Here is a 13,414-nt window from a genome sequence, read left to right as displayed (position 1 = left end):
TTTCTGGCTGTCAAAAGTCATATCTGTCAGCAGTATCTACTCAATAATTTTTAGCACTCCTCAGTGTTTTTGGGGTGTCCTCCCTAATTGTGCATTAAATAGTTTCTGGCTGTCAAAAGTCATATCTGTCAGCAGTATCTACTCAATAATTTTTAGCACTCCTCAGTGTTTTTGGGGTGTCCTCCCTAATTGTGCATTAATATTTCTGGCTGTCAAAAGTCATATCTGTCAGCAGTATCTACTCAATAATTTTTAGCACTCCTCAGTGTTTTTGGGGTGTCCTCCCTAATTGTGCATTAATATTTCTGGCTGTCAAAAGTCATATCTGTCAGCAGTATCTACTCAATAATTTTTAGCACTCCTCAGTGTTTTTGGGGTGTCCTCCCTAATTGTGCATTAATATTTCTGGCTGTCAAAAGTCATATCTGTCAGCAGTATCTACTCAATAATTTTTAGCACTCCTCAGTGTTTTTGGGGTGTCCTCCCTAATTGTGCATTAATATTTCTGGCTGTCAAAAGTCATATCTGTCAGCAGTATCTACTCAATAATTTTTAGCACTCCTCAGTGTTTTTGGGGTGTCCTCCCTAATTGTGCATTAATATTTCTGGCTGTCAAAAGTCATATCTGTCAGCAGTATCTACTCAATAATTTTTAGCACTCCTCAGTGTTTTTGGGGTGTCCTCCCTAATTGTGCATTAATATTTCTGGCTGTCAAAAGTCATATCTGTCAGCAGTATCTACTCAATAATTTTTAGCACTCCTCAGTGTTTTTGGGGTGTCCTCCCTAATTGTGCATTAATATTTCTGGCTGTCAAAAGTCATATCTGTCAGCAGTATCTACTCAATAATTTTTAGCACTCCTCAGTGTTTTTGGGGTGTCCTCCCTAATTGTGCATTAATATTTCTGGCTGTCAAAAGTCATATCTGTCAGCAGTATCTACTCAATAATTTTTAGCACTCCTCAGTGTTTTTGGGGTGTCCTCCCTAATTGTGCATTAATATTTCTGGCTGTCAAAAGTCATATCTGTCAGCAGTATCTACTCAATAATTTTTAGCACTCCTCAGTGTTTTTGGGGTGTCCTCCCTAATTGTGCATTAATATTTCTGGCTGTCAAAAGTCATATCTGTCAGCAGTATCTACTCAATAATTTTTAGCACTCCTCAGTGTTTTTGGGGTGTCCTCCCTAATTGTGCATTAATATTTCTGGCTGTCAAAAGTCATATCTGTCAGCAGTATCTACTCAATAATTTTTAGCACTCCTCAGTGGTTTGCGCTCAGAATGGATTCAAAGCAGTCCACATATGATCTAAATGAGCAACCAGGTTCTGTCACCAGTCCTGATGTTAGTGTTCCCAGTACGTCATCTGGCCAAGGCGATGTCAAACAACAGAGTGTTTTCAAATTAGTGCAAAAAACAAAAACCAAAAAAAAATTTACTGTATTGAAGCGAAAAAGAAGTGTAACTGAGCAAAAGTTAAGTGACGATAAAAAAAAAATTGCAAGCATGCCATTCTACACACGCAGTGGCAAAGAGAGAATGAGGCCTTCACCTTTGGCTATTAGTGGCAGATCCCAAAAAGTTACCCAGGCTACAATTGGTGCACAACTACTGTTACGCGTCAAAGCTGAGCTGCAAGATACCAGTGAGGCATTACAGGAGAATATTTGCTCTGATTCACAAATGACAACAATCCCTGTGGAGAGTCCATCCAACAGTGGGATGTCTAATCGTGAGCATTCTGCTGATGTGTTCCTTAATAGCCCGAGTGTAGCCGGTGATACCCAAATTGAGGATGCCACTTTGGAATTAGAAGAGGATGAGGGGGAGATTTGTGTAGGCGACGAGGGCGCTAATGAGGATGTTGATGAGGATGAGGTTGTTTGTGTAAGTCCTGCACCAGTGGCAGCAGTTCTGGCACGTGACAAGAAAAAGGCCATTGTCATGCCTGGGCATAAAACAAAAAAATCCACTTCTTATGTGTGGAATTATTTCTACCCAAATCCAGACAACAATTGTATAGCCATTTGTAGTGTATGTGAAGCCACAGTCAGTCGAGGGAGGGACCTTAACCATCTTGGAACCTCGTCTATGTTACGCCATTTAACGAGAGTTCATGGCAAAGTGTTGGGAAAAGCTGAAAGTTCTTCCCAAAAGAATACAAGCACTCCCTCATCAGCTAAGACCCTCCGCTCACCGACATACCGACGGCTACAAAATACACCCACCACACCATCCTCATCAATATCCTCAGTAGCGCTCGGAGTTAGCCCGGCATCCCACTTAAGGCTGGATGACTCCGGCACTATTATTGATTCCTCTGAAGAAAGCGTTAGTCCTGCTGCTGCTGTTGCTGCTGCTGGGGGTGAATCGTCATCCCAGAGGCAGGTGAATAAAATGAGCAGTCCTACATTTCAGCAATTAACTGTGAAACAATCATTTGCGAGGGGAAGCAAATATGACAGCAGTCACCCAGTCGCCAAGCGAATCACAGACGCCATGGCTGCAATGTTAGTGTTAGATCTGCGTCCAATCTCCACAATAAACGCAGCTGGTTTTTCACAGTTAATTGAGGTTTTGTGTCCGCGTTACAGAATTCCATCGCGACACCATTTCTCCCGTAAAGCTATTCCACAACTATACCAAAAAGTGTGTAAAAATGTAGAGATTGCGCTGAAAAATGCCATTCTGCCCACTGTTCACTTAACCACAGATATGTGGACAAGTGGAAGTGGCCAAACCAAAGACTATATGACTGTGACAGCCCACTGGGTTGGTCATTCACCTTCACCAGCAGGAACAGCAGCAGCATGTACACCACTACGTAACATTTGTCACAGGCAGGCCACTCTTTGTATCACCGGCTTCACTAACAGGCATACGGCTGACAATTTGTTACGCAAACTGAGAGATGTGATTGATGCATGGCTTATACCACTCGGACTCTCCCCAGGGTATGTCATTTCAGATAACGCCAACAATATAGTGCGAGCATTACAGCTGGGTGATTTCCAACATATTCCCTGTTTTGCTCACACCATCAACTTGGTGGTGCAGAGCTTCCTACGAAATAACCGTGAGGTGCAGGAGATGCTTTCGGTGGCCCGTAAAATTTCAGGCCATTTCAGGCATTCAGCCACAGCATGTAGGAGATTACAGCAGCTCCAAGAGCAGTTTAACTTGCCCTGCCACCAACTTAAGCAAGAGGTGGTAACTCGGTGGAATTCCACCCTGTACATGCTTCAGAGGATGGAGGAACAGCGCAAAGCCATCCAAGCATATTGCACAAGTCATGACATTGGGAAAGGAGGGGGGATGTATTTCACTCTTGCACAGTGGGGAATCCTTTCAGTGCTGTGCAAGGTGCTGAAACCATTTGAAGTTGTGACATGTGAGGTCAGTGCAGACTCTGCTAGTTTGAGCCAAGTCATTCCTTTAATTAGACTATTGGAAAAGCAGCTTGAGAAAATGAAGGAGGAGCTGAAAGCAAGCAATTCAGCAAAGTATGTTGGCCTTGTCGATCAAGTACTTAATTCGCTTCACAATGATCCTCGAGTTATTAAGATCTTGAACTCGGATCAGTACGTTTTGGCCACTGTGCTTGATCCAAGGTTTAAAACCTACATTGAGTCTTTACTTGTAAATGAGCGAGATGTGAACTTTTGCAAGGAGCTATTGCTCAGCAAGTTGGCCGCTGAACTGGGCCTCGGCTTGACGACGTGTCCTCCTTCACTTTCTCAAGCTGTTGCTCGTAAAAAATTAAATTTCCAAAAAAGAAGCAGGGAAGACACAGGGGGCAGACGAGAACAATTTAACATCTGGGCTGGTTTGAAGGATTTTTCAAAAAAAAGTGTCACTTTGCCCATAAGTCCATCCAATATGAGTATAAACATGCAAAGGATGGTGGAGGATTACTTTCAAGAGGTAGTTGATATGGAAATGTCAGACAGTCCCTTTCCTTACTGGGAAGAAAAGCAGGCCATTTGGAAACCCATGTACAAACTTGCTTTGCAATACCTAAGCTGCCCACCCTCCAGTGTGTACTCTGAACGAGTGTTCAGCACAGCAGGGAACTTAGTCAGTGATCGCCGTAGAAGGTTACTTCCCAAAAATGTGGAGAAAATGATGTTTATAAAAATGAACTACATCTTCCACGAGGAAGGCCTTCACCATCCAAGACATCCAAGCACTGACTGTTCTCTAATGGCGGATTCAAGCGGCGATGAATTGATAGTCTGTGATGATGACGTACACACTGATGAGGGTGAGGATGAAGCTGAAGATGATGCCGATAACATCTTTTTAAAACTTTCTATGTAAGTGTAGGGTGCAATCTACCCCCAAAGAGGAAAGGGACTTGTGGCATTTCCATATCACATACCATCTTGAAAGGCTGCTGTTAGGGCAATTTATCCTTAAGGGTAGGGTGTCATAGACAGAGTGACCCTAAACTGGCTTTGTCCATTTTTCATAATATTGTACAGTCTATAATGGCTGAATTTTTTAGTATTTTATACAAGTGGAGGGGGGCCTAGAGAGACAGAAACCAAACTGTCTTTCTCCATGTCAATTAATATTGTACAGTCTATAATGGCTGAATTTTTTAGTATTTTATACAAGTGGAGGGGGGCCTAGAGAGACAGAAACCAAACTGGCTTTCTCCATGTCAATTAATATTGTACAGTCTATAATGGCTGAATTTTTTGGTATTTTATACAAGTGGAGGGGGGCCTAGAGAGACAGAGTGACCCCAAACTGTCTTTCTCCATGTCAATTAATATTGTACAGTCTATAATGGCTGAATTTTTTAGTATTTTATACAAGTGGAGGGGGGCCTTGAGAGACAGAAACCAAACTGGCTTTCTCCATGTCAATTAATATTGTACAGTCTATAATGGCTGAATTTTTTAGTATTTTATACAAGTGGAGGGGGGCCTAGAGAGACAGAAACCAAACTGTCTTTCTCCATGTCAATTAATATTGTACAGTCTATAATGGCTGAATTTTTTAGTATTTTATACAAGTGGAGGGGGGCCTAGAGAGACAGAAACCAAACTGGCTTTCTCCATGTCAATTAATATTGTACAGTCTATAATGGCTGAATTTTTTGGTATTTTATACAAGTGGAGGGGGGCCTTGAGAGACAGAAACCAAACTGGCTTTTTCCATTTCTTTACATATTTAACTATAAGTGTAGGGTGTAATATACATTCAAGACGATGGCTGCATTGCCAATATGCATAGATGGAGAGGAAGACAATCTGTTTTGTGTGTAGAATAGGCCTACCAACGAAGAATTAAACTGTTTTTTTGGAAGATTTATTACCTCAACAATTAGGTTACTTGTCTCTAAAACAGTTGGAGCACTAAATTGGGTTAATTTAGGCCCAAAAACATGGATTTTCCCAAAAAATAGCAAAACAAAACCAAACAAAACCAAAACCAAAACCAAAACACGCAATGGCGGTTTTGCAAAACCAAAACCAAAACCAAAACACGACGGTAATCCAGATCCAAAACCGAATCCAAAACCAAAACACGGGGGTCAGTGACCATCTCTAGCATTTATATAGTAGATAGGACCTGTTAATTGCTAGGGACGTATAAATTCCGGAAACTCTCTGTATGTGTGTTCCTAATTGTATTTACCATGGAGGGTGCAATAAAGAGAGACATTCACAATGCACAGCAGCTGTCTATATTGATCAGCATACATAGCGCCCTATAGGTGTTATATTCTTATATTTCCTGTGTAGCGATGTCATAGCTTATACTTGGAGAGTGGTGATGTCACCCCTGTAAATTATAGCTTGATACCTGGTGAGCAGCGATATCACTTGCGTCACATGACTCATTGTGTCAGTGTTCCGCGATGGAATGTTCGGTACAGTTCAGTGTCTTACAACCAACTTGCTCTGTTTCAAATTGATACTTCTGTATTATAAGGAATGATGAACCTAGGACTGTGACTTATCATTTTATATGGTCCTCAGTGGCCTATGACATCCTTATTTTTTTTAAAAGAAGGGGGGACATTATATCAGGGTCCAAAAACTGCAGAGAAATCTATTTATTTGTTACTGCTATAATCTTGTCATTTATTTCAAATGGAACAAAGCTGCAGCTCCTGAGTCATTACAACACCCTATACCACATCTATCCCACTCAGGAAGCTATCACAGATTCCTTCTCCAACGCTCTCTTTAATCTAAGGGCTGAGTTTTACAGGCCGCACTGTTTGCATTTCTCATCTAGGGGAAACCAGAAATACCAAACGCTACACACAGGGGTCATTTAAAAATCAATCCTGGCGCTTTCATGGGACCTTCAGTCGACTTTGATGTCCTGTTCCATCCTTAAGCTCATTTACATCCTTCAAAGCTCCTATCTGACGCAATTATATTTATTAAAGCACAAGGTTTTAGTGAGCGGTATGTAATTAGATGTGTATAATTTGGTTTCCGTCGTGTTCCAGCATGCTGCTAGAGTTCTATTTCTTACACTAAATTTAGTCTCTTTTCTTTGGCACCCGTTCAACCATAATTTAATTTAGCAAGATACTTTTCACAGGAAGGATAGAAAACTTTGTCATGTGGCTGTGTGATTAAAGATTTTCATTTTTAAAGGTTAAGAATATCACATTTTCTTCTGCAGAGCTCTTTGATAGTGTACAGTAACCATCACAAAGAGAGCATTAATTATTAATTCAATATTATTACTCAACTATAGAAGAACAGTATAATCATTTATTAGAGTTAAATGGCCGATGAAGGTAAAAATATTCCCTATTTAAAACCACAGTGGTTAGAATTACTGCCTCACAGCACTGGGGTCCTAGGTTTGATTCCGGTGTGTGCGTGTGTGTTTGTGTATGTGCGTGTGTGTTTGTGTGTGTGTGTGTGTGCGCGCATTAGGAAATATAGATTGTAAGCTCCATTGGGACAGAGCTGATGTAAATAATTAAATATTCCCTGTAAAGTGCTATATACATATCTGTTAATAAATAAATAAATGACTATTCCTGTGAGATACAGTCTTCCATTTTATTGCTGTTCAGTTTACATCAGGCCTGTCCAACCTGCGGCCCTCCAGGTGTTGTGAAACTACAAGCCCCAGCATGCTTTGCCAGTAGACAACCAGTTGATAGCTGGAAGGGCATGCTGGGACTTGTAGTTTCACAACACCTGGAGGGCCGCAGGTTGGACAGGCCTGGTTTACATAGAGAATATAGACCAGTTGCTCAAGTTTATTTTAATTACAATTGAAACTGACCCGTAAGACTTACAGTTGGTAAATATGTCACGGATCGCTAGAGGACTGAAAGAACTGAATGATCTTTTAGATTCCTTTATAAATACATGCAGTATTCCACATACATGCAGTCTAATGGTAACTTCACTCAGTACAATATTTTCACCTCTACCTATTTGCTAAATTACAATATTCTTGTGTGTGTTAGATATGGCTTTAATGCCATCTACGGCTAAAGCCACACCTGTTTTTGTCTTGTTTTTATATATTCATGATGTATAAATAAGGCGGAGTTATTGCATTATAATAATTATAGTATTTTTTGCTCACAGTGGAGGTAAATATCTTCTATGCTGATCCAATATTTATAGGGATACAACATTTTAATTTACTAGGCACCAACTGTGTGTTAGGGCTTAAAGTGCTTAAAAAATAGTTGAGTTTTCAACAACCTTACAATAAAAATAAGAGTTAGGTAGAGTTTTAGGGTACTCTCCATAGGCGAACCGAGGGGTGGTTTCCTAGTGCCTGGAAACCCCCCTCCAAGCCTGGGGCACTGTATAACTGAGGTGACTGGACCCTGCTCCCGTTTCACACAGCTCTGCTTGAAAAGGGAGAGCTGTGTGCAGCTAACAGTAGTACAAACAGCATTGCCCATGTATATTATGGGGATAGGAAGAGTTGGAGAGCAGCCAACACTGTCTAATAGTATAGCCACACCCCCATGCATGGTGGTCACGCCCACTGGAGGCGTGGTGTGGAAACCCCCCTCTACAAATCCTGCCTTTGCCCCTGCTCTCTTAATGAAAATAAGTTAGTGGACAGCTCCTTTCCAGGAGAAGTCAGTTCTGAGAAATATAATATACATGGCAGGCCAGAGGCAGGATTATATCTCCGCTGTGGCCTATATCATACTCAGTGGGCACCGCATTGGCTTAAAGGGCTACTATGTAAATGACATTTTCAAAGGTGGCTTCCCCTGAAACAGAGCTGTCTGTTTTAATATTGCATCCAACTGTTAATTCAATAGTGATAATGAGGTGTGAATGCACATAATAGGCTTGGAGTTTGAGAAACTTCGGATGGCATTGGGGGTTGTCCATTACCAGAGAGACAGCACAGAATGAGGAAGTAACACAAAGACAGGATTATATGCAGGGGCAAAGGCAGGATTTGTAGAGAGGGATTTCCACGCTACACCGCCAGTGGGTGTGACCAGCATGCATGGGGGCGTTGCTATAATTTTAGACAGTGCTTGGCTGCTCTCCAACTCTTCCTATCCCCATCATATACACAGGCAATTCCAATCCCCATCATATACACGAGGCAAGCCACCTCAAGTATACAGTGCCCCATGCTGGGAGGGGGTTTCCAGACACTAGGAAACCCCCCCTCATCGGTTTGTCTATCATATGGACTGAAAAGAGGTTTCTTGGAGAAGTATTTAAAGCTTAATAAAATAGGTGAAGTTGGATTAGATACAGGAGGGATGGAAAAGTGAAGAAATTGTTCTTCTGTTCTGCAAAATGCATTCAAAATGATAATAAAAATATCCACATCTCTTTCAGGCCGGGTGTTTAAATGTGATGGACTGTGGGCCAGAAAGAGGAAACTGTTACTCAGGTCGAACGCAACTTGTAAGTCCATCTATTTTACATTGTATTTCCTTTCATTTGTATTTTATTGTCAAGTTGTACAACATATAAAGTAGCAATGTCAGAGAGCCTAAGGCTGAAACTCTTTAAAGTGCCAAAAAATTGTGGGTCTAAAAATGAGAAAAAAAACGCTCCGGTTGCGTTTTAGAGGTGCAGATTAAACATTGTTACCGCTGTAAATACATCAGGAGCCTGATTCATTAAGACACGCAGAACGAACGTAAATTGTGTTTTTTTTAAGGCGTACGTACATCGGGGCATACACACATCCGTATTCAGCAAGGAGCGGAGCTGAACTTACATTTCTTGTTGAACACGGATCTAGGTCCGCTCTACTCTAACAGACAATACACTGCAGAATACATCCTATACGTATGTGGAATTTAAAGTCCCAGCAGATCACAGAAACAAAACAAATAAAAGTATTCAATGATTGTCACCCGTTAATAATACAGTCATTAATGTATAAAAAGTGTAAAAAAAAAGTTTTTTTTTCTTTCTTTTTTCATTCCAATACATTTATTATCATGTTATTAAAATGCATTTTACAGTTGCTCCTGATTCCAAACATATGTTCTAGCATACATATACTAATAATCGGCACTTACACCTGACCTGTAGCTGGTGTAAGTGATACGACAGAAAAACACGTACCTTATCTCTAAATCTTGAATCAGATGCTGCTGAGTGCGCTCGAGCTGGGCAGGCCCTTAATGTACATTGACTACGTGCATACGCCCAGCCCGCTACCTGTTCCACCCATGTAGTTGTAGGCTGTCCTAAGGGTCCTCTGCTCTCAAAGACTAATTGGATGCTGCTGCTTTCTCTGACATATAGTCCAGGTCTGGGTTTACGCAGAGCGATTTTATGCAAAATACGGCATTTATGTTCCTTCATGTATCAGGCCCCAGATGTCTACCTAGAATATTTAAGTATAATGTATATGGTAACAAAATGACTATGATATATTATATAAATGTAGAATTGTCTTGTCTCATTTAATAAGAGACATTGCCCATGTGTGTGATATCCGTAACAAGCAAAGTGAATTGTGTTTCATTGCAACAGAAGTATTACATAAACATTGTACATTTAGCAGTCAAGGACAATAATGCCTTGTTTGAGTGTTAGTACTGCAAGTTTTTGACGATGTGGCTTTGTAGAAACTGTGACATTTACAATTATATTTTGTAGGGAAAGAATGCTGATTATTACAAAAGGGAAGTAAGTATGATCTGATTATTTGACACTTGTTAAAAGTTCATGTAAAGCTGTTGTTTTTTTACTTTTGTTTGTTGTGTGTAGTAAAAATATGAGGATAGTTTATGACAAGTTTGTAGAACAAGATGGTTGACAGAGCTTAGAGGGGTGGGGGAATGACAGAGGTTTTAAATAGGAATAAAGTATAGCAAACGTTTAGTGGACAGAAGATGAATTACAGGGCTTAGAAACCACGGTTTCAAATAGGCATAAGGCATTATTGAGGCTGTAGGAGAGAGGATGAATGACAAAGATTTACAAAACAAAGGATGGCAAGTTTGGAGGACAGGAGTAGAGATGACAGAGGTCAGGAGGACAGGAGTATAGATGATAGAGGATTGGAAGACCGGAGGATGGAGGACAGAGACTTGAAGGACAGGAGAATACTGTAGAGGATTGGAAGACAGGAGGATAGATGTTTGAAGGACAGGAGTAGAGATGACAGAGGTCAGGAGGACAGTAGAATAGATCATAGAGGATTGGAACCGGAGGGTGGAGAACAGAGACTTGGAGGACAGGAGTATACTGTAGATGATAGAGGATTGGAGGACAGGAGTAGAGATGATAGAGGTTTGGAAGACAGGAGGATAGAGGACAGAGGTTTTGTGGACAGGAGTATAGATGATAGAAGATTGTAAGACAGGAGTATAGATGGTAGAACATTGTAAGACAGGAAGATCGATGATAGAAGATTATAAAACAGGAGTATAGATGATAGAAGATTGTAAGACAGGAGGATAGATGATAGAAGATTGTAAGACAGGAGGATAGATGATAGAAGATTGTAAGATAGGAAGATAGATGATAGAAGATTGTAAGACAGGAGGATAGATGAAAGAAGATTGTAAAACAGGAGTATAGATGATAGAAGATTGTAAGACAGGAGGATAGATGTTTGGAGAACAGGAGGATAGAGGACAGAGGTTTAGAGGACAAGATTATGGGTGACAGAGGTTTGCATAGGTTTGGAGAAGAAAGGATGACAGAGGATTAGAGTAGTGGATGACAGATTTAGAGGATGAATCACAGAAATTTGAACAATGGTGGACATGAGGACAGAGGTTTAGAGGACAGTTGGATGACAGAAGTTAGGAATAAAGGATGGATTACAGAATTGGAAATTAAAGAGATGAGATAGATTTCAAGGGTAATGCATGAGAAAAGAAGGATAACAGAGGTCATGGTAGGGAGAGGCTGGCTGGAATATCTTACGGAAGATAAATAATAGATGATAGAAGTCATTGGGGAAATAGGATGAATGACAAGCTTCATATAGGAGAAAAGATGTAAGACAAATGTAAGGCTGTAGAAGATTGGATGATAGAAACCATAAGGAAGAGAAGGTGGGGGACAGAGTAAAAAGTATAGAAAATATAGATTACGTAGGTTGGAAGACAAATGTGAATAGTTATAGAGAATGATAAATGGATACAAACTTGTGATTATAAGAGAGAAATGGTGGAGATTTATGACGATAACAAGGGGTGGAAAAGATGACGAAGGATTGTGGATGAATAAAAAAAGTTATGGGAAGAAAAGTTGGATTGCAGAGGTCAGGCTCAGGTCAGTGAGGATGGACGAGCGAGGGCGAATGGTGGGAATATAAATGGATAATAGAGTTCATAGAGCAGGGAGAGTCATGGGCGGAGATTACAATGAACAACGATGGTACAATGGATGGTTGAAGCCTGGAGGAGGCTTGGAGAAAGGATGCTACTGTTCCACAGAAACAGGGGAGAAGTTTAGATATATGAAAATATAATTTGAGCTTGTGGGCGTGTTGACTGACTTTAATGATTACAAGATTAACGGTAATGATCATATTCCATGTGCAAAGGTTTGAACAGAATAGATATATACATTTTTGGTGAATGACGTTTGAGTGATTGCTGCCATTTAACCAAATATAATTTAATAAAATAACACATTTTACCAAATTAAATGCAATACTTTATTTATATCCCCTCGTCTGGTATATGGTACTAAGATGTGGACCCACTGTGTCATTACTAATTGATGTGGCATGGATTCTAGGGGAAAGCTTGGTCTTCACCAGGGACCCAACAAGAGAGTTTTGGACTTCACAATGCCTGATTATTCAATAGGCTGATTAGCCTGTAGCCTAGGGTGCAAGGCTCTTGGGGGCGCAAGAGTTTTGGGGGTGCAAAATTGTGACAGGGAGAGGTATAAATTGAAATTAATTTTAAAACAGAGAATCGTTGTTCTCCAAAGTGAAAAGAAAACATGAAAGGAAAATGTATTAGGGTTTTAATCTTGACATATTCCTATGGCAAAGGCTGCAGATAATGAGTCATCCCTGAGCGGGTGCTTGAGGATAAGCAGATAGGAGAGACAAAGATGGCAACAGGAACAGACTGAAAGCCCCTCTCCCCCTTCACATCTTTATCCTCAGTAGCGCTCATTCACACCTCCGTTCTGCTATACAATTCTGATTTTAATGAAATGGGTGACAAAGATTGCCGTGACCCTTTTAAAAAGTCGAGTGGAGCAGAGTTTCAAAATACACGTGGTGGGAGGGAGGGTGAAGGAAGATTTTAAAACCAGTTTGTTATAACCTACTGCATTAGCCTGGCATCAGGGCCGGTGCTAGGATCCATGGCGCCCTAGGCATTTTTAAAAAATTGCCGCCCCCCCCCCCCTGCAAAAATTGCCGCCCTCCTCCCTCCTCCCTCCTCCCTCCTCCCTCCTCACCCCTCACCCCGTCTCTCCTTACCTTGTCTCACCACCGCCGCCTCTTTGCTCCGTCTCCTCCCCTCCACTCACTGACACTAGTAAGTGGAGGGGAGGAGACGGAGCAGAGAGGCGGCGGTGGTGACAAAATAGCCTCTTCCCCCCTCCCCGTGCATCTGAATGCTGTGCGGCGGCCGTGACAGGTATGGTCAGTGGTCGCCACACAGTTTTAAAGTCATTTAGTATTCTGTGGCGCCCTCCAGAGCCCGGCGCCCTAGGCGAGTGCCTAACCTTGCCTAATGGGAGCGCCGGGCCTGCCTGGCATGGAAGGCCAGGGGCTACAAAGATCGTCTTAGCCTAGGGCTTCCTGAACCCTTAATCAGGCCCTGCCCACAGGTCACTGCCCCTCCCCCATCTAAGCACACTAGGTAATTGGTGACAGACAAAAGAATTGCAGAACTGAGGTCTGGGCAGGCAGCTAATATACAAAATCATAATTATGTCAGTGGCAGACAACATAGAGGATCCAGACACAGGCAAACAAGGGTAAATAGCTA

The 13,414-nt window shown here is 41.4% G+C and overlaps 1 protein-coding gene across 3 annotated transcripts in view; it reads left to right on the top strand.

Moving 5' to 3' along the window:
- Nucleotides 1-13,414, top strand: part of RGS11 (regulator of G protein signaling 11) — a 105,166-nt gene that overhangs the window by 60,852 nt on the left and 30,900 nt on the right. For all 3 annotated transcript variants that reach the window (XM_075179173.1, XM_075179174.1, XM_075179175.1), the window contains exons 9-10: nt 8,820-8,888; nt 10,101-10,130. In XM_075179173.1, the coding sequence (XP_075035274.1) occupies nt 8,820-8,888; nt 10,101-10,130 (99 nt within the window). The remainder of the gene's footprint in view (nt 1-8,819; nt 8,889-10,100; nt 10,131-13,414) is intronic.

The sequence above is a fragment of the Mixophyes fleayi genome, chromosome 7 (genome assembly GCF_038048845.1).
Source record: "Mixophyes fleayi isolate aMixFle1 chromosome 7, aMixFle1.hap1, whole genome shotgun sequence".
Classification (NCBI taxonomy): Eukaryota; Metazoa; Chordata; class Amphibia; order Anura; family Limnodynastidae; genus Mixophyes; species Mixophyes fleayi.
This window is presented reverse-complemented; position numbering and strand designations above follow the sequence as displayed.